A 21,801-nucleotide genomic window follows, 5' to 3' on the forward strand; every position below is an offset into this window, starting at 1 on the left:
AGGAGGCCAGTTTTACCCGAGGCTGATTTCTTGCTTTCTTATTTTAAAGCTACTGAACAAATATTTAAGGGTGCACCCAGTTCTATGTAGATTTACACGGGCGTAAGCTCCGTTGAACCCTGTGGCACTTTCTCAGCAAACCCAGAGGAATGTTTAACAGGGCGACGGCGAGCGGGGATAAACAAAGGGTCATCCGCCCGGCGCGCAACGTTACGTGACCCAGACCAGGACCGCGCATGGCCAGGCTCCGGCGCCCTTGGCAGGCTGCTCTGCGTGCGCGCCGCGGAGACGAGCGCTGTAAAGAGAAACGGCCTCAAAACAAAGGAATTCTTCCTCCAGCCCCTGGTGCAGGATCCCAGCCTCCGACCTACAACGCGCCAGCCAAAGAGCCTGCAGAGCGCCGCGCGGGTTGCAGACCCTAGCGCGAGAGTGCGCGCTCCGCCTGCCCAAACTCCGCCTGCCCGCGGTGCGCGGAGACGACGGCGTTATGCGGCTCCTCGCCACGCGGGAAGCAGCGAGGACACTCCCCTTTCCCGGCGCCCAGAAGTGGCGGAGGTAGTGGCGGTGACGACGACGACGACCACTAGGGAGCCTTGCTCGTTTAAATCCCCCAAGCGGCTCGTCTAAACGAGGGATGTTTCCCGCAGTAGCGGCGCTGCGCAGCACAGCTCGGCCAGACGTGTTCCTGGCTGCGCTGAAGTGAAGAAGGCGCGATTTGGCGGCGCTTGGCACCGACCGAGGCTTCCTTCTTGTGCTCTAGGGGAGGTGGCGCCGAGGATAAAGGTTGGAACGGACTGAGATTTGTCCTCGCTCCTGCGAGGGAAATCTGCTTTGGAGAAGCCTGCCTGCCTGCCTGGCCCAAGCTGAGGTTAGTAGCTTTGGAGCTCTCCGTTCCCGCTTCCCTTTCTCCTGCGGTTCTTTGGCGTGCGTAATTGCGAGCGGCCTGTGCACTCCTACAGCTATGCGCAGCGTTTCCCTTCTCCCTTTCCGCCGCCCCCCTTTTTTTGCACTAGGCATGGTTGCTTGCTGAGTGGGAAACGGGGGAACATGAACGCCCCTCTCGAAGGCCGGCGGCGAGGTTTGCAACGAAACAGACGCAGCAGCAGGCATGATGAACTTAATGTTCATCGCTGTTTTTGGAAACGTGCCTGTTATTACGCACTTTGCCCGAAAGATCTCGCCTCGCGGGTGGGTGGCGTGGAGAGAGATGCAGGAAAGGCGCGCGCGCGCTTGACATTTCCTGGCTCCCTCCGGAGGAATTGCTTCTCCGGTGTCTCCTCGCACATAATGCAACAGTTAATTCAGCAGCAGGGTTGTTACATGTGTCGAAGGGGGTGGGGAACGGGAGAGAAAGAGATGCAGCCAGGACAACAAGCGGAATGTGTGTGGCAATGGAGATGTGGAATTATGTCAGTTCTCATCATGCTCCCCCATCCCCGCCCGCTTTCCCACAATCCCGATTAATCCACTTCGCTGCTTAGCCTGTACAGTGAGACACCGCGGCTGCACTGAGCATGCTCTCCGTCATATGCACAGGCATATTATCTTGTCCTCTCTCCTGAGCTTAAACCCAGGCTGGGAGCTTCAACTTCATATCTGTAGGTCCCGTCCATGCCCAATATTTATGCTTTTTTTCTTAGAGGCCTGTTGGAATACTCAGGGATTTGTCAGCATTGTTCCAAAGCTGAGATCTTCAGCTGCTGTGTGGGCATTTGCAAGAGAGAAGACCGATTCATATTAAAGTCCTTTCCTTCTGACTTAGAATGTACAAAGCAACCCAGTGCATATTTCACCATAACTAAGACCAGTGTGGCTTATTCTTTAGCAAGTGTGTGCAGGATTGCAGCCTTACAAAAGGAAACACTTTTATTCCCCACCCTCCAAGCCCCAAGTTTGTACTAAACATGGTGCTGTAGCCAACTAAATCATGCTCAGAATCACCCATTCAAATCAGGTCCAGTGATTTCAGTGGGTCTGCTCTGCGTTTGATTTAGTTGGCTTCAGCTCATGCTCTCCCTTCTCCTTATACATTACACTTACATGGTTCTGCTTCTTTTTCTTTCAACTCGAAATTCCTCCTCAAAAATGCATTTGCCAAGTTAGTCCAACCTCCTGCAATGCAGGAATCTTTTGCTCAATGTCCCACGATTCAGAGAAGAAGAGTCTCATGTTGTACTGACAGAAAGCCTAATAGTGCATAATCCTATGGATCTCTATTATGAAGCAAGCTCCATATAATTCAATGGAATTTACACCCAGGGAAGCAGGTAGGATTGTAGCCTACATACATATGACAGCATCTGCACCTCTCCTGTTACTCTCCTTTCCCCCTACTGTATGTTCCGCGGGGCAGAGACCTATAAATTGGTGCTAGATCTATGGTCAGAAACTAAATACATCAACATCTTTAGCATTTTTATTCCTGGAGAAGAAAACATACAAGAGTAGGAACTATTTCCAGATCTTGATGTAGTAATCAATAATATAATTTCTTAATGCTCTGTATAATTCCCAGTGATTCATTGGGCAGTATAAACCCGTACTATCTGAATGACGAAGTGCCAACTTCATTCAAGGAAGATGGGGCGTATTGATTGATATGTTGCAAATAAACAATGCCATCCAATCAAACCCTTTTTTACAGTGCAGCCAGAAGGAAGTCCTATTGAGTTAAAAGTGCCCTGTGTTGACTGAATTGGACCCATAAATGTTTAGTATCAGTTTCACCATGTTTTTACATTCTAGGGCCTACCTCTTCTTAAGTGGAACTGATTACTGAGCAATACAAACCAGCAACAGTACCCATGTGCAGGAGAGCAAACGTGTTGCTTACTTGAAAACTCCTCAGATTCAAGCGCTCCCTGACTATGCAAAGCTTTGCCATGTCTGGGAGATGTAGTCCTAGGATTAGAGAAGGCTGCCTTGTAGCAAGTCAGCGGATTGCAGGGGTTTCAGACAGGAGACACTTTCAGCTCTAGATGAAGATGCTGGGGATTGAATTTGGGACTATATCAGCGTGCAAGGCAGTTGCTACCACCCACCCTCAGCCCCATAAAGATTCTACCTTAGCTTTCTTCCTGACATGGCAGCTTTGCATGCTGTGAGAATTTGAAATGTCTTTCAAGTAGTGGCGCCAGTAGAATTCTTTGGTACTGCTGTATCATAGGCAGCTCAGAATGTCTGGTTTGCTTTCAGATTCATTGCCTGTGTGCAGAATAGCTGTGTGTGTGTCTATATATAAAGGCACACAAACTCAGCACAGTACAGGATATGATCTCAGTCTTCTTCTTCTTCTTCCTCCTCCTCTTCGGCGATCACTTGTAGCTGAGTAAGATTGTCTTCCATGGAGCATGGTCTTAACAGTGAGTCCGTGATTGTGGAGGTCAATTCTGGATCCACACGTCCTTCCACAGTGGAGACATAGGTTTCTGGGTGGGAGTTTATCACAGTGAGGGTTTGCCAAACATGCCTTCCTCGTAGCACATTTCCCCCTTTTGTCCTGAGTTTGAGTGTCTTCAAAGCCCATGACACCTTTGGTAAAGGCTGTTCTCTAACTGGAGCACTCGCATGCCAGTGTTTCGCAGTTGTCGGTGTTTATACTACATTTTTTAAAGATTTCTCTTGAGAGAGCCTTTTAACCTCTTTTGTTGACCACCAGCATTACGCTTTCCATTTTTAAGTTCAGAATCGAGTAGCTGCTTTGGCAGACAATAATCAGGCATCCGAACAACATGACCAGTCCAACAAAGTTGATGTTGAAGAATCATTGCTTCAATACTGGTGATCTTTGCTTCTTCCAGTACACTGGCATTCGTTCCCCAGTCTTCCCAAGTGATGTACAAAAATTTTCAGAGACACCATTGATGGAATCTTTCGAGGAGTTGGAGATGGCATTTATAAGTGGTCCATGATCTCAGTGTAGTGCATATAAAACTGCAGATTGATTTTCCTTGAGTGTTTTATACTGGGCCTGTGCACCATTTGGCCACACAAAAGGAGGTAGCCTTTTCTGTACTTGTCCAATCAGCTCTCAGGAGACGTGCATGGCTGTATTTTACACACTGTCTTTGCCAGGGCTAACCAACATGGTGCCCTGCGGATGTTGTTGGATTCTGACTTTCAACATGGATTCTGACATTCAACATGGCTGGTGGTCCAAGATTATAGGAGTTGTAGTCCAGTGACATTTGGGGTGTGCCATGTTGACTCCCCCCCCCCCGGTTTAGATAGTTTCAACTGCCTTCGAGTGAATTTACAAGCTATAAATAGTTATACAAATCTACTCCTGGGAGTTTATCAACATCATAAGTAATTTAAGTAATTTCCTCTACATAAAGAACCCTGGAAACCTCTAGGTACCTTTTTCTAGCAGGGTTTCCCCTTGCTAACCACCCCCTGCTGCAATTATTAGATTCTTTGGCAGAAAGAAATGATAGTTGTGTACAAAATACATTTGAACCAAATGATATTCCTTAAAAAAAAAAAAGCTTTGGAAACAGCTGCTGCTGTCTGTACCTAATCCCAAAGTGAAAACCAAATGAGGGATTTATTTATTTTATTATTATTATTATTATTATTATTATTATTATTATTATTATTATTATTTAAATGAAGCAAGTGCTCCTCTAGTGTGTTATGCAGCTACCCCTTCACGCCACGAGCTGCAGCTTCCCTCCACCCCAGGGGATCCATTTGAAAGGAAAGGTCATAAGGCAGCAGGTTGAAGGCTTTCCCTCCCGAGCTTGCGAGTTAAGTGCCCCACTGGGGTGGTTGCTCACATGTTAAGTCCTGCTTTGCATTTTGGGGTTGTGAACCCTGCACTCCTAACGAAGAGCAACAGAGATATTTGACAATACTTTCCCCCTTCATTCCAGCAACAGTCAGGATATAGCCCTAACCTTGTTGATAACTAATGCATTGTGGATCTGGGCTACATATCTTTCCAGCAGGAAATTCCTTTTCCTACTCTTTCTCTAGAGGATTTCACCTTTTCGTTCTAAGCTGTGTGGTGTCTACCCTGCTTCTCCTTCCCATGATAAACCATTTCTCAGGCACTTTCCCCCTTAGGTCTTTATCGATGGAGAAGTGGGAGATGTTGCCTTATGTCTAGCCTAACGCAAAACGGTATAAGTCACTGGAGAGGAGGAGTCCTGCTAAATTCACTCCCCCGCCCTTGCCACCTCCACAGCAAAGAAGGGGGAAAAATGCTGGATGAGTGAGTGTACCAATGCCTAAACAGGAGACACCATTTCGCCTCAGGGACAGAAGCAGTGAAGTGAATGAACACATTGTGTGGCTGGCTGGCTGGCTGCTGCAACATCTGATGTTACGTTACATTGCATGCACAAAGATGACCTCACGGTGTACAGTATTTCTCCATCTCTGATTATATGAAGCAGGTCCAAGTTGCAGGCATTTCATAGCTCTGTAGTAAAGGCCATTATCCACTGCATTCTCCATGAAGGCCAAATTATACAGTATTTGGGACTGTCCTAGGTTTACCTCTGAGTAAAGAATCTAGTGCAAGCAGAGGACATGTGTCCATGGTAACATTCTAATTTAAATAATTCTAAAGATAAGCTTTCAGTGAAAGAATCTCATAGTGATCTCAGAAGGTTGCAGATTTTACATCTATATCTATCTATCATCTATCTATCTATCTATCTATCTATCTATCTATCTATCTATCTATCTATCATCTATCTATCTATCTATCTATCTATCTATCATCTATCATCTATCTAATCTTTCATCTATCATCTATCTATCATCTATCTATCTATCTATCTATCTATCTATCTATCATCTATCATCTATCTATCTATCATCTATCTATCTATCTATCTATCTATCTATCTATCTATCATCTATCTATCTATCTATCTATATCTATCTATCATCTATCTTCTATCTATCATCTATCTATCTATCATCCATCCATCTATCTATCTATCTATCTATCTATCTATCTATCTATCTATCTATCATCTATATCATCTATCTATCATCTATATCTATCTATCTATCTATCTATCTATCTATCTATCTATCTATCTATCATCTATCTATCCTCTATCTATCTATTAGTATTAAATAACAGCAATTTATTGCTGTTACTCAGCAATACTGCACATTTACTCAGAATGTAGTCCTACTGAGTTAGTGGCCCTTACTCAAGTGTATACAGGATTGCAGCATAAGGCTGCCCTCCTCTTGGGAGTAAACCCTATTGAACTCAGTGGGACTTAGTTCTGGGTGAATGTGCTTAGGGTCACACTGTAACAGAGCACATCAACCCTACTTTGTCCTGTGCTACTGCATTAGAGATGGATGCTACAGCCATCATACTGTTTCACAGCTATGAATGCTCTGTTGCAGTTGAAGAATCCATTCCCTTCAACGGAACAGAAAACCAGACATTCTTCTTGTTAGCTCCCTCTGAGCTCTTGAATTATGAACATAATTCTACATGAAATTCTATTTTTAGTATATAATAAGGTGGTGGAAGAAAAGCACTTTATGGTTTATTTAAGAGAATATCTGAAGTAACTTTGCTTTTAGCATGTGACACGTGTTTCCTACACGTGTTTCCAGATGAGCGGGGTATAATAGATTATCATTATTATTATTACTGAAATATTCCAATGCACTGTAAAAATATGATACTTTTCTAGAAAAGGGGTTGCACTGCATCTTGACAAAATTAACTGATTTTAATTTTTCACATGTGGAATTTCCAGTGGCAAATAGTATTTTGTGGTTGGCATAAGTGTCCCAGCCAAAAGGCCCAATCAGGATGAGGATGTTAATTGCTGGGTGCTGATCAAACTGCTCTCTAGGTATGGCTGCGTAACTATTTGTTATTTTAGGTAGGCACCTCCTCCAGTGTGCAAATTATAGTGTTAAATAGAGTCTCTATTCCTCAAGTCAAATGGAGGCTTCCATTATTCTATTTTTACACACACACACACACACACACACACACAGTCTCAAGTTAAATGACAAGGGCTGCATTTTCCAGATTGTTTATTCAAGAGGAACCTTCCTTAAAACAGCAGCCTCATGCTGAGCATGTAATTTGACAAGTGATGCCCGGGGCTCTGTCTGTTACATAAACTCTCTTGGAAGTGGGACACAAGTTCAGTGGAGCTCTGCGGGGGTTAGGGAGAAGCCACTTGGCAGCTTGGAAGAGAGGCACATGCCTGTCCATCAAACCTCTGAGACCCTGCTACCTGTGCAATGCTAGTATAAAGCAAGTAGGGTGGATAACAAGGGGTTGCTTATGTTGGACTGGGTGGAAAGAAATGGCTTGTTTCCCAATCCCACAATCCCCTGCACACTGTTGTGTGCCCGTATCAGGGATGAGGAGCCTGTTGCTCTCCATACATTTGGGGGTCCAGCTCCCATCAGCCAGTTTAGCATAAAGGTCAGGGGTGATATGCTCTATAGTCCAGTATCTTGAGGGCCACAGGTTCTCTATTCCTGGCCCTCAGAGTAAACCATGGCCTCTAAAAAGGAGTTGCGAACATGGCACCCATAGGCACCTGTGTGACTGTGGATACCTTCTATAGCGCACACAGAGTTCTCTTTTACTATAAACCAAAAATTAGGCTTGAAAGAAGCTTTCCATTGTTGCCAATATAATAGGTTGTGATGTTTGTGTGTGTGAGGCTCACAACAGGTTTTTGGTTTTTATTATTTGCAAATGTGCCCAAGCCCCAGAAGTGGGCAACAAACTGTTACAGCTCAACAAGTGCTGCTCCTAGACCAGGGGTGTTGTTGGACTACAACTCCCATCAATCTCAGGCAACATGGCCGGTGGTTGGAGATTATGGGAGTTGTAGTCTAATAAATATTTGGAAGGCTGAAAGTTCCCATCCTAGACAGTGCTTGTTGAATGCTAATAATACCTTAGGCTCCTTCAGTCCCTGCTATCCTTTTCTTTGGAGGAAATCCTCATGGAACAGGCTGCTGCTTTCTGTTCAGCCTGGAGTTGCATAGACCTGGGCAGAGTGATATCACTGTCTATGGAGCACAATGTGCTGTGATGCATGGTGACCTGTTTGCTATATGAATGGGCAGTGGAGCAGTTTGGTCTGCATCACTATGAAGGTAGCATGGATAGGGATCCACAGGAATGTGTGAATGCGTGTGTCAAAGGGATGGAGAATTCTCTGCCTCTTTGTGACTCCCCCCAGCCCTTGTATCTCAAATGAATATGGATGTCCACATAGTCATTTCATATCAAGCTTCCAGATGGCATGGTTACTCCTATATTCATTTCTGCTGCCATTGGTTCTTATAATACGGTGAACAGGAGGGCACAAATTATGAGAATGAATTTAACTCATGTCCTTGCTGAAGTCGTCCCTCCAAACTGGAACTGACATTTGATCATCAGTTTTGCAGAACTGAAGGAACATGGGTGGTGCTGTGGGTTAAACCACTGAGCCTAGGGCTTGCTGATCAGAAGGTCGTGGTTCAAATCCCCGCGATGGGGTGAGCTCCCGTTGCTCAGTCCCTGCTCCTGCCAACCTAGCAGTTCAAAAGCACGTCAAAGTGCAAGTAGATAAATAGGTACCGCTCCAGCGGGAAGGTAAACAGCGTTTCCATGCGCTGCTCTGGTTCGCCAGAAGCGTCTTAGTCATGCTGGCCACATGACCCGGAAGCTGTACGCCGGCTCCCTTGGCCAATAAAGTGAGATGAGCACCGCAACCCCTGAGTCAGTCACGACTGGACCTAATGGTCAGGGGTCCCTTTACCTTTACCTTTGCAGAACTGATAAGTACTAACAAGGTTTCACTGAAAAGTCCAGCATCTACTATGGCCCAGCTGGGTCAGAGAGTGGCTAGTAGTTATCATTGCCTCGCTGAGCTTCTCGAGGAGAAAGGATGGGTTATGAATAAATAAATAAATGACTTCCTCTAGTTTGATGCAAAAAATTAGAATTTATTCAGGGAAATCTCCACAATCCTGGCTGAGGGCATCTATCTATCTATTCATTCTACCTCTAACCTGAATTCATTGACCAACCATGACAAATACCCCAAATCCCTATTTTTGGCTATTTGGTTCCTCCCTGGGAACAAAAGAAATGGACATTGCCTCTGTCTGCATTCCTCAGCAGATGGGCTGTTCAGTACAGTTTTTGCAGACAAGTATATTTTAAACCATTGCTTTGAATTCTCTTTCTGATTGCCATGACATCCCCAACAGCCAAGGACAGCCTTTCTCTGATAATCCATGATAAATTTCTTTGCTTTTTTTGGCCCAGTACCTGGCTAGAGTTGTGCCAAGATTACACCGTGTTAAGTCACTCACCGTTAATCCACAAGATTTCTGGGTCTGTTTCTTGCAGACCTGACTTTTCTATGGAAAGTGATGCAGGAATAAAACTGCTAGCACATTTGTAATGCTAAGCAGGGTCCTCTATGGTTTCAAATTGGATGGCAGACCGCTTGTTGAGATTCCTGTATTGCAGGGGTTGGACCAGATGAGTCTCCGGGGTCCCTTCCAACTATACAATTCTATGATTCTAAACAACAACAAAGAAAATAAAATTAACAAGGTAAATTTGGGCAGTCATAAAGGAGAAAGGGAGAGTTGAAAGGAGACTCTTGGCTCTGCCTTCATTTTCCAAAATCCTTGAATTATTATTAAGGTCAGCTGATAAAATCTCCTGATCTGCAGTGTCAATAGAACATAATAAAAATTCTGCCTGCTCATGTTGGCTAGGTTTTGTAGTCAGTGCTGAGCTGTTTAGTGGATAAGGTTTCGCACTGTGAAATCCTGCTGCATCATGCTAGAGTAATTGACTGCTAAGTTAAAGGATACTGAAGCACCTTCAGTGGTGGTTAGCTGACTGGAAAATGCCAGTGTTCAAACAGCACCTTTATTATGACCAGTTCCAAGATGCAGGGTTCAGGGAGAGGGAGGCAATGTATGTTTCTGTTCAGCACACTAGAAGCAAACATTTGGACAGAGTGTGGGCTGGATGCACGGGCTCTCTGAGGCTCACCAACACTTTTGAACACTTCCCCTGGTGCTTGTGTAGCCTCTGGTCACCCCTCTGTCCCCTTTGTCACGAGGTGGTGAGGGTTGTTTACCTTGTCCGCCCTTGAAACACATAGAGATGAAGCAGCTGAAGTTGGAAGAATGGTGTTTTATCTCACTTTCAGCTCTGGGTGTTTTCCAAGGTTTGGGTTGGTACCTGAGCAGCTGAACAGAAAGCTGAGTGACCAAGAGGGTAGAGAGGAAAGTAGGGAGGATAGGAGCAGAAGGGAGAGAGAGAGAGAAATGAAGCAGGCAGTGAGGAGAACAGTGAGGTGCCACAGGAGTCACAAGAGAAAGAAAAAGAAAATGGAGAGAGAAGGGTTTTTTCCCTCCTAAGTCCTTCTACGCATCCAAAGATGCTCCCATCACCACCATCCAAAGATGCTCCCATCACCACCATCCAAAGATGCTCCCGAGTCTGAATCGTGGAGACTTCTTTATTTCTATGTAATTTAGCTGTTTAAATCACCTGAGGAGACTTTTTGGTTAGAGGAGGCTCCCTGCATCAAACTGTTGCCCTTAAACTAATGGAAGGCTGTAAATGGGATAGAAGTGATGTGCTGCACAGGGCTGGGCTGGGCAGCTCTCTCCTTCATGTGAATGTTTGTGCAAAAGTAATTTGAATGCCTGCTTAAGGCTGAAGTGCTGTTAAACTCATGCTTGAAAATGAGAGTTCTCCAGAAGGAAACAAAGACACACAGCTTGACCTGCCTTTCGAGAGAGGTTTGTTCCATAGCATTTTCAGAAAGAAGGACCTGATCAGGGGTTGAATTAAATTCTCACCTTACAAACAATGATAGGCTGGCATTACTTTGTAATAAAATGCCTTGTTGAGATGGCTCAGGACTCAGGAGGTTTGGGGGCTATGCAGCTTGTTTGTTCTCTGAACACACACACACACACACACACCGGAACTTATTCGATGTGTAGTTATGCATGTGTGGTCCTAATCAGGGAAAATTATTCCTGGGAGCTTAGTTTTTGTTGTCATAGAGATTGTTTGGAGAAATTCATACTTACGAGATGGAATAAATGTACTTTTCTCAAGCACTTTGGGAGTATAATAATACGACCAGTTATGGATAATGAAGAAGTTTAATAAGCTCTTTGAGAGTAGATGTAATGACACAATCTCGTTAAGACACATCCTGTAGTTAAGTCAAATTGCTCAAAGTGCAGTTTTGACCGCTACTTTACTTAAACCAAATAAAAAACCCTTCCTTCCTGAAATTTCCCATGAGGCAGTTTCTCAAAAATGTTTGGTGATGGGGCAGTTTTTAAAAACAAAGCAAAATACAGCTTTTCATTTTCATGTTGACTCAGCTAAAACATCTTTTTCGGGTCCGAAACACCCTCAGTTTCATTGGGAGTTCAGCACATGCTTTAACTTGTTCATGTTGACATTAGCAGGACTAAAATTTGTTTCTGTTGGCTCTAAACTTAGTCCTGATTAGAGTAGACCCTTGAATTATTAACATCATTTACTCTAAGCATGACTGTGTCTGGATTCAGCCCTTTGAATCAGTTCCTTTATGCTTCAAAAGGTCTTCTCAATTTTGTTTTATTTGACATTGTTTGTTTGTTTTATTCTATGTTTATATGAAGGACAGTTTGCTATATCCAATAATTTTAAAACATTTCTGGAAACGTAAGATCTTAGCAAATATTAGTCTTACAAACCTGTATCCAGTCTTGTTGACAAGAGCATTTGAGAGCCACTCCTTTGTAAAGTTGTAGGTTTTTAATGGGCCACACAACTGAGACTAGACTTGGAGAATAAACCTTCTGTAAGTCAGCCTGGATAGCTCAGTTCGTGACAGCGTGGTGCTGATAATGCCAAGGTTGCAGGTCTGATCAAACATGGAACAGTTGCATGTTCCTGCATTGGTCCCTTCCAGCTCTTATGTATCTAGTTTTCATTATGGGACTAAACTATGGTAGTGCTTCCATAAACAAAACAGAAAAACCCATTGCTTCAGACCTGGATAGCCTTAAATTCCATTTGGGGAGGACCCATAACTCTGTGGTGGAACACATGCTTCTCAAGAAGAAGATCCCATGTCCAATCTCAGACATCTCCAGTTTTAAAAAGGATGAAAGGTAATGGGAGTGAAATTTATCAGAGTAGACAGTGAGCCACATGGATAGCTTGATCTGGAATAAGGCAGATTCCTATATAAAAAGTTCCATTCAAACCAAGGAGACACAAACACCTTATATACCTTTTGATTCTAATGAGCTGTGCCTGGCACATTCACATCTAAGTGTGGCTGGGCAACGTGGAAGCTCCGTCCAGCAATGAGACTGATGTTTGGTGAAAAGGCCGAGCTGTTTTAACAAGAAAAAGCAAAATTGGGGAACATGTGGGAAAGAAATGCATAGGTAGGCAAGTGCTTAGGAAATATGACCTTCCGTATGTATATTAACAACACTTCTCTTGCTCAAAATGCAATCTCAGAAGGCTGCTTATGATTGCCAAGACTTTCTTTGCCAATTTTAAGTCTCTGTTTGCTCGTTGAGGGGGCACGGGTCCAGGATATTGCTAGTGACTCACCGCCAAGACTGTCAGCACAATTCAGGGTTGCTGGAGGTTCCCATGTCCGCTGTCTTCTTACATTTCCATTCATCCTGGACTAAATCAACAGCAGTTAACAACAACAAAAATATACAAATTCATTAAGTCTTATTTAATAAATGAAATGTTTCACAGATGACAGGCTAGGCTCTCCATCTTTAACAGAAATGTACCACAAACTTTTCCCATGTATGCAGTAAGATTCTGTGGGCACATCATGCAAACTAATCATTAAAGCTGGATTTGATTTGGTTGGTGTGTGCATGCATGTGCATGCTCAGGTTTTGCTCTATATTTAAGAAACTTTAGGAGTCCTGCATGTACTTGCTTAAGAGTTTTTTTCTCATTTTTGCAAAGCTTTGATGAAGAGAACTTTGCAGGATTGGCTTGTTTCGTAAGCACAGCCTAGACTGGAAACTCAGTTCGGAAATTAAAAATGAAAGTGACTTTTTGGAAAGTAAAGCATCTGCCAAACCTGGACCACAAACTTTCCAAGGAAAATGATTTTCTTTCTGGTGCGGAAGGCAAACTGAGTAAATCCTGAAAAATGAACTGTGGATGCAAGAAAACAAAACAAAACCATGAGACCAAAACCACCTGAAATGAAATTCATTGCTGACTTGCATGTTTTGCATATCAAATAAAAATGTGAATGGAAAGCAAAATATAGATAAAATTGGTGAATGTGAGTTACAACCTCTGCTATGATGTTATTGGGTATTCTGTAAAAAAAAACCCCTGCAAGGTGCCATGATTTTTGGACAATTGATTAAAACCATGATAAAGAATACCCTGAACTGCTACTTTAAACTAACCAGATTTGTAAGTCAGTTGAATAACTTGGGATCCTTATGGCTCAAATGCTGAAAATTGCTTCTTTTGCAAATACAGTGGTACCTTGGGTTACATACGCTTCCGATTACATACGCTTCAGGTTACATACTCTGCTAACCCAGAAATAGTGCTTCAGGTTAAGAACTTTGCTTCAGGATGAGAACAGAAATTGTGCTCCGGCAGCAGGAGGCCCCATTAGCTAAAGTGGTGCTTCAGGTTAAGAACAGTTTCAGGTTAAGTACAGACCTCCAGAACGAATTAAGTACTTAACCCGAGGTACCACTGTACATGCTTGGGATACCATTTGAGGCAAACTATCAATATGCGTATTTTAATGCTGGGCTATAATTTTATATAACAGATTTGAGTATCCAACTTAACTGTTGATCTCAGCTCAGCACCAAACCATTATTTATTTTCTTACATTGATATCCTTCCTTTCACTTCTCATGGAACCTTTCCTCCCATTGCATAAATGGGGGGAGATTCTGATGGGGGGGGGATACAGGGTTATCTCCCCTCTCATGCCAGGCCATAATCGCAGTCCAACTTGGGGTCCAGCCATGTCAGCTTCTTCTTTGAAACAACTATGAAAGGGGCAAATGATGTGAAAAATGCCATGTCTAGTTTGGCCCTTAATTTTATGAAATCAGTCATTCTCCTCCAGGGAAAGTGAGCAGAGGATCACAGTCTTATTATGAGATACTTCAAAGAAGGCCTGTATTTAGGTTTACCGGTTTGAATGCAGTATTCATCTTTGAATGCAGTATTTCATGGGCTGGATGCATCTTTTGATGTGGGTGGAAATGTAAACTCCACATCCATGCCTGCTGGATTAATTGCCCAGTAGATGTGTTTCACCAAATACGTAGGATGGAACACTCCTGATTAGCGGATAGGAGCATTATAATCTTCTATTCCAGTAAGTAGTAGGCAAACTCTAAAACAAACAAGAGTTTTGGGTCCTATACTGTATTAGAGGAACACCTAGAAAAAGAAAGTTGGTTTAGCTTATGAGATACAGAATCCACTATTAAAGGAAAATGATATCAAAGTTTACTCTGGGGAAATCAATTCAGACAAAATACATGTGGAATTGTTTTGTTTTAAAAACTGAATGATAACCAAAACTGTTTTTATCATATAGGTGGACGGAAGATGCACAGTGAATCGGTGAGAAATGGAATACCTTTTTGACGCTGATTGAAGGAAATTCCTGTGCCAGCTTGCTGACCCAAGGGGGAGATTGATGCAAAATCTCCCCCTAAAATGTTCTGAAAATGTACAGTATTGCCATTAATTTATTCCACTGAAATAACTGCAGAAATATATTCTGGAATGACTATATTCAATGCTCACTGATAGTCAGTAATTATTATTATTACTATAATAAAGGACCACATTCTCAAGTTGAAGGAGCACTGAGGATGCCATCGATCACAAGAGCTTCAGGTAGCAGAACCATCAATTAACTTCTTCTTATAAGTTTTAGCTGTCAACCAATTAGCAAATATTAACTGATCAATAGTTCCAACTAAACATTTGTATCACCAGGCCATCATGAGGTCCAGCTTTTGCCATTGCATTACTGCAGTGTCTGTAAAAGCTGCACTCTGCAGAATTATCCTTCCTTTGCATGTGTGTGTGTGTGTGTGTGTGTGTGTGTGTGTGTACGACAAGGATCCTGCACCATTGCAGGGGGAAGTCAGAGTCCCTTTATTCTTAATCACAAGTAGATGATTTAATCAGTTAGCCACTTAGTTGACCTGTTGGATCCACTAGCCTTAGATAGCATTATTCTGCTTTTATAGACCCATCTTTCATAGGCTTATACTATGGGCAAACCACAATTTAAATAGGAGACTGATAACCCAGTGCTTAAATCAGTTCCTGCTTAAAGGCTGTGCAGTCTTGCCATCAGAGATAGACGGTAACTTTAGAAGTCGAACTCTGCTTGATGTAGGGTCTGCTTGATGCAGCAGAGCAACTTCAGCATCCCTGATGGATGGCTGCCCACTCTGGCATCACCTTTGAAAAATACTCAAGGTCAGACTGATGTGAATTGGTGCCCAACAATATGTGTGGTGCCATAGGTTCCTCTGAATGCCTTGCTCTCTTTCCATTCACAACTGATGCACATACAGCAGTATCGAGAGGATAGTAGCGGCTGATCATATACAGCACTACAATGTCAACATTTATTTTATTTATTCATTTGCTGCATTTATATCTCACCTTTTTTGCTCCATGGAGCCTGGTGGCTTCCATAGTTCTACCACCCCTCATTTAATCCCCCCAACAATCCTGGGAGGTAGATTAGGCTGAGAGGCAGTTGCTGGTCCAAGGCCACCAAGTGAGCTTCATGGACGAGTGGGGATTTGAACCCTAGTCTCCCAGGTCCTAGTCCTCACCACTACACCACCATTGGTTCCTGTTTGGTGTTGTTTGCTACTGGTCATCCTTCAAAAAGCAGGGCCACATACAAGAGTGATTGGAAGATGGTGCAGTCTTAGGTGGGCTGAATTTTAGTTGCATAATAGCTTTGCTGGGCACTCAAGCTACCAGTTCTCAGAAGTCTTTCCAAATTGCAAATCGTATAGTCAAATCTCCCCACACACAGATTGGAGTCTTAGTTATGCATCAAAGCGTTTAAAGAGGTACTACTGTTTCAGTGTGTGACCAAACTCATTCCACAGGCTCCAAACTGAACTTTGTGCTCTACTGATATTGTATGAATTGACTGCTGGACTCATTGCTTTCCTGCTTAAGTCTGCAGTTTTCTTGGTGCAATTAAGGCTGCAAAATAATTTGTGCTTATGTAGAAGCCGGATCCCATCAAAACTCATGAAACTTACTTCTCAGTAAAAACAGATAGGATCTGGCAAAGAAGTTATCTCACTGCAAACTGATGCACCTTTAGTTGGAAGTAAATCCTGGTGAACTCAGGCTACTTCTGAGTAGGCCCACGACTACCAGACTGTCTGTGCAGAAATAGCCCTTAGAAATGTTAAAGGTAGGATGGTGTAGATTTTTTTAACCAGAGCACCAATTGACAATAGGTATACTGCTTCCATTTCTAAAGCGGCAAGTTTTCAGTTCTCAAGACTATACAGATCAGTTTGAAAGTAAGGGTGATAACCTGGTGAAATCTAAAAGCGGGCTGAGAGCATGGAGTGTAAGAACTCGGAGGAAGAAATCATGTAAACACACAAAGCTCTGCTTAAATTGCATAATCTCCAGAGGTTAAATTTGCCTTGGTGCAGAATGTTAAGTTTGGTTTGACAGGGTGAGAACAAGACTTTGCTAATAGGGTAGACAGGCTTACAGAAATATTCAGGGGAAGGGCTGGAAATGAGGAAAGTGGATAACCACTTCTGATCCACTGCAGAACGATGTGATTTACTGAGAAGATATAAAGCCATCTTGAGGGTGCCATAAAATGACTTTGGAAGAATGGGAGCTGGGTATCAGGAAATCCCCTGCACAGATCTTCCGGCCCCACCTCCATAGGACGTGCGATAATTTACTATACTGTATGTAGGCTTTGCAATGTCACTCAGTGATATTGTGACCTGATCAAACAACGCAAACAGCGCGAGCTGAACTATATACACCCTTCGGCAGTTCAAAAGTTCAGCGGTGAGCGGCTCTCTTAGCTGCTGAGAGAAGCCCGACGGCTGGGAAACTAGTGCGGAAATTGAACAAGCGCCAAGGGGAAGGGAAAAAACCAACAAAAACCCAACCCAAGCTAAGAGCTGAGCAAAAGCGAGCGTCCGCAGTTGCCTCCAGAGCTGCCAGGCAGCACGAGGGGAGGCAGTGGGAGGAAAAGGAGGTGCCTGCGAGGGAGGGCAAGAGAAGCAGGAGACAGAGAAAGAGAGAGAGGGGCTGGCTGGCAGGCAGGCGAGAGCCCTCCGAGGGCCGATGGAGAACTCAGCGCTGTCTTGTGTCCTTCCCCCAGGTGAGAATGGGACTGTCGGCGAGGTCGAGGCGCGCTGCGGGGAGATGGAGATGGCGCAGCCGGCGCAGCTAGCGTCGCCGAGGAAAGCTGCCGGCGGCGAGCAAGCGGCGGCGAGGAGCAGCCCGCCGTCCGCCCCGATGGAGCGGCGCGCTGCGGCAGACGGCGAGGACGGCATCCTCGGCAGCGGCGGAACCAGCGCCGAATCGCCCGCGCCCTGCGGCTTCAGCTCCTCGCTGTGCTTCAGCTCTCCCGGAGACAAAGCCCCGGCGCCCGAGCGCGACGCAGCCTCCTCGCCGTCGTCGGCGGGCAGCAGCGGAGGCAGCCGCGTGGTGCAAAGCCAGTGGGAGATCAACAACGCGGCGTCCGAGTCAGAGGAGGAGGAAGGTGGAGGGGAAAGCAGCAGCAGCAGCAGCCAGCCTTCGTCGTCGTCGTCGCAGCAGCAGCCGTCGTCCCCTCCGGCTCCCGCGCAGGCCGTCGGCGAAGCGCTCCTTCAGGACCCGTGCGCCTCTCCCCCGGGGGGGACGCAGCCGGAGGAAGAGCCCGACCTGGTGATCGAGGTGTCGGGCCGTCGAATCCGCGCGCACAAGGCGGTGCTGGCGGCCAAGAGCGACTACTTCCGCGCGCGCTCGTCCAGGGACATCCTGCGCGTCAAGGGCGTGAGCTACGCGGCGCTGCGCCTGCTGCTCGACTACGTGTACACGGCGCGCATGGGCGACGTGCGCCACGACAACCTGGCCGAGGTGGTGAGCGGCGCGCGGGTGCTGCAGATGCCGTGCGCCCTGCACTGCGCCGCCGAGGCCATGAGGGCGCAGCTGCGCCTCGACAACTGCCTGCAGCTGCTGGCCCTGGCCAAGAAGCAGCGGCTGGCCGAGCTGCGCGAAGCCGCCTACCGCTTCATGAGCGACCACTACCTGCAGGTGCTGCGCGAGCCGGCCGTCTACGGGCGCCTCAGCGGCGCCGAGAGGGACCTGATCCTGCAGCGCCGCCTCGACGCCGGCAAGCCCTGCCTGCTGGTGGCCGAGGTGAGCGACGCCTTCGAGAGGCTCAACGCCGGGAGCAGGCCGCAGAGCCGAGAGAGCAGCAGGCCGCAGAGCCCCTCCTCCGTGGTGTCTCTGGACGACGGCGGCTACCTGCTCTACAGCTACCACGAGGCGGCCAAGGAGTGGAGGGTGCTGACCCGGCTGCCCGACGAGGCCAACGCCAAGGGGTGCGCCATGTGCGTGCTCTACAACTACCTCTTCCTGGCTGGGGGCATCTCCACAGGGCCAGGGGAACCCCGCACCAGGCTCTCCGACAAGGTCTTTTGCTACAACCCCTTGACGGACACCTGGAGCCAGGTGAAGCCCATGGGGCAGCCTCGCTCACAGCTGAAGCTGCTGGCCCTCGACGGCTATCTCTACGCGGTGGGCGGCGAGTGTCTCTTCACAGTGGAGAAATACGACCCCCGGGCGGATCGGTGGAGCCCGGTGGCTCCTTTGCCAAAAGGGGCTTTTGCCGTGGCTCACGAAGCCACCACCTGCAACGGGGAGATCTACGTGTCGGGCGGGTCTCTCTTCTACCGCCTGCTCAAGTACGACCCCAAGCGGGATGAGTGGCAGGAGTGCCCATACAATAGCAGCCGGCGACGCTCCGCTGACATGGTGTCCTACAAGAACTTCATCTACCGCTTCGACGTGAGCAGCAGCCGTGGGGAGCCGGGGCAGGCCGGTGGGGTGGAGGTCTTCCGGTACAATTCAGTGGCCAAGCACTGGAGTCAGTGTGCTTCCTTGCGCCCTGGCGGCAACCCGGTGCAGCCGTTCCGCTGTGCCGCCTTGGGCAGTGCCATCTACTGTGTCAACCGGACTGGAATGCTGTGCTTTGCCCTGTCCCAGAATGGCGAGGTGGAAGCAGATGGTGGACTCAAGGGGAGCTTTGAGCCAGAGCTTCTCAAAGCCCCATTTGATACTAAAGGGGTCCTTCTCCCGTTTGTACTTACCCTGCCGGAGAAAGAGAAAACGGGGGAGCCAGAAAGTCCTCTGACGTTATGAGAACTGACCTAGCTCTGGGAAGGCCGGCTGGAGTTTATCTCAGTGCTTTGCTCTGATGAATATCGGCAGGACCAGGCCTCTGCCAAGGAAAGGGTCAGAGCAGGTGCATGGTCTCCAGCCTTCATTGGTGGTGGTAGTGATTGGGGCTGCAGTTTAACTTGCAGAGGCTAATCCAAGGCGAAAAGTGTGTAACAGCCTCTTTGCACCGAAAGAAACAAACAGAAAGCCACTGTCAGAAGTTTACCAAATTAACACGTGCATGCACCACTATGGATGGAGAATTGGGATGGTGTCCCACCTAAAGCGTTGGCTAGCTGGCTGTAGCCTCTCAGAGCTCTCTAGCATAGTTCACATAGGAAACGGCTCACCTCTCAGCACAGATACAAAGCAGTCATTGCAAAGCTGCTAAAATAGATTAATTGTTGTGCAATGCCCGTGCCACTTTTCAGTCTAGAAGTATTTTGGAGATATATATATATAAAATTCAGGAAAGCAGCAACTTTCAAAGGAATTTCAGCTATGAAATGGTTCTTTTTGTAAATATGCATCTTTGGAAAAGGGGAATCTTTCTTTTTCTTTTTCTTTTGCCTCCCTGACCTCTTGGCTTTCTTTTCTTGGATGCTCGTAGTAATTACCAGAAGAAAAGCTGCTGGCAGTCCCCATTCAGAGAGTATACCTTTTAGGAAGATTAACAGGGGAAAGAAACAATGCTTCTTGTGTTGGAAGCAGTGGACTATAGAGCCAGGTCACAGTATCCTCCCTCCTTTCCCCCTTTTTAACATTTAATGGAGTCTTTATTGAAGACATGGCATTGTACAGCCTTAGGAAGTTGCATCCACAGTGTGTGATTTAACAGAATCCAGATTTCAAGGTTTTAAAAAAAGTTAAATGTCTCCCATATGTACATAGTGGGAGTAGAAAGCCTCCTATATGTACATTTTGGGTTTAGAGGTTAACTAAAACAAACAAATCAATGCATCAATTCAAATTTGAATTTTGCTTCTTTTTTTGTAAAGTTGTGCATATATATATATATATATATATATGCCACATCATAATTATCAATTTTGGTTTTAACATAACTGCTGGCTTTCAATCATGGTTTTGTATTGTAACTCATTCATTCAAATCTTGGCAAATTGGCATGAATGAACATACCTGTGAATTCTTTGTAGGGGAGATTTCAGTTCGTTTCAGATCACTGCTGTTAACTGCAAATCAAGTCACTGAAAAGCCAAATGTGGTTTACTTGAAGCTTCTTGCATACAATTGAAATATTTTGCTTTGATGTCCGGAATCCTTCTGCAAGAAATAGCTCTTCCATTGTTCGCATAAGGAAACGAGAAGTTTGCTTAGAGAAGGTGATTTCCATTTGCCCAGGCAGCACCCTAGGTTGCAAATGAGACTGATTTATTGTAGTTAATAATTCACCTGTCAAGTTCATTTTGTACAGAGAGGCCATATACTTTTGGTTTGTTTGTTTTCATTCTAAATCTTATGCTGAGTAATTGCTTTCCAGGCAGCATGTTCTCAGAAGAATATCAGCCTTCAGGCTTGCAGGCAGTCCCAGCATATTGGCTTCCATGTTATATGGATTGGCATCAAAACAATTATTTTCAGTCAATTTAAAATTTGACTAAGCTTTGTAAGCTTGCCTAAAAAACAACAACCCACCTGGGCTTACACAAGAGGCTTACACTAGCCCAGCGAATGTTTTCCTTCTGTCCTTTGAAGAGCTAACCACTACTGTTGAAAGCCCCTTCAGTTCCAAACACAGTTTGCCCTGATACACGTGGAAGGGGGAGAGGTTGCTTTTGGAGGAAAGCAAACCCCAAGCCTCTCCCTGCTTAGAGAACTATTTCCTTGGCTTTTTGGATCCTAGCCATTGAGTTTTATGGAGCTTATTCCAGCACGTGTTCTTGCCAAATAGATGAAGCTCATGCATGCTTATGTGGAAATAAATCCCAATGGAAATTAATCCCAAATTAAAAGTGAATCACTTACTTTTGCAATCTATCTGATTTTTATCCCATTCTTTCTTCATGAAGCAGCCCACCCTTTGCATCTTCCAACAACACTCAGATAGGTTACACCAGTGGTTTTCAACTCTTGTGCCGTGGCACCCTGGGATGCCTTGAATGATGCTCGGGTACCGCAGGCAACACTGGCCTCTGTCCCTCTTTCCTTCCCTCCCTCCTCTGATGCCCTCTCATGTCTCTGCCTCTCAAAGGCTTCCACAGCTGTTTATTGCAGCTACATACTCCCCAGGCAAATGGTGCCTGGCCAGGGGAGAGGAGAGGAGAGGAGGGTGTTCAAAAAGAGGTGGGGGGCTGCTGGCTCTGCAGGCAAGGGTT

At 45.6% G+C, this 21,801-nt stretch overlaps 1 protein-coding gene across 2 annotated transcripts; it reads left to right on the forward strand.

Moving 5' to 3' along the window:
- Positions 1–126: 126 nt before the first annotated feature.
- Positions 127–21,463, forward strand: KBTBD11 (kelch repeat and BTB domain containing 11). Of its 2 annotated transcripts, none has more exons than XM_053380814.1 (3): positions 127–868; positions 14,610–14,914; positions 17,421–21,463. In XM_053380814.1, exons 2-3 carry the CDS (start codon positions 14,890–14,892, stop codon positions 19,445–19,447), a joined length of 2,052 nt encoding a protein of 683 aa, XP_053236789.1. In that variant the 5' UTR covers positions 127–868; positions 14,610–14,889; the 3' UTR covers positions 19,448–21,463. The 2 variants fall into 2 exon arrangements, with proteins under 2 accessions (XP_053236789.1, XP_053236790.1); XM_053380815.1 differs by having other exon boundaries at positions 128–868; positions 14,610–14,744.
- Positions 21,464–21,801: the final 338 nt, after the last annotated feature.

Source organism: Podarcis raffonei, chromosome 3 (genome assembly GCF_027172205.1).
Source record: "Podarcis raffonei isolate rPodRaf1 chromosome 3, rPodRaf1.pri, whole genome shotgun sequence".
NCBI classification, from domain to species: domain Eukaryota; kingdom Metazoa; phylum Chordata; class Lepidosauria; order Squamata; family Lacertidae; genus Podarcis; species Podarcis raffonei.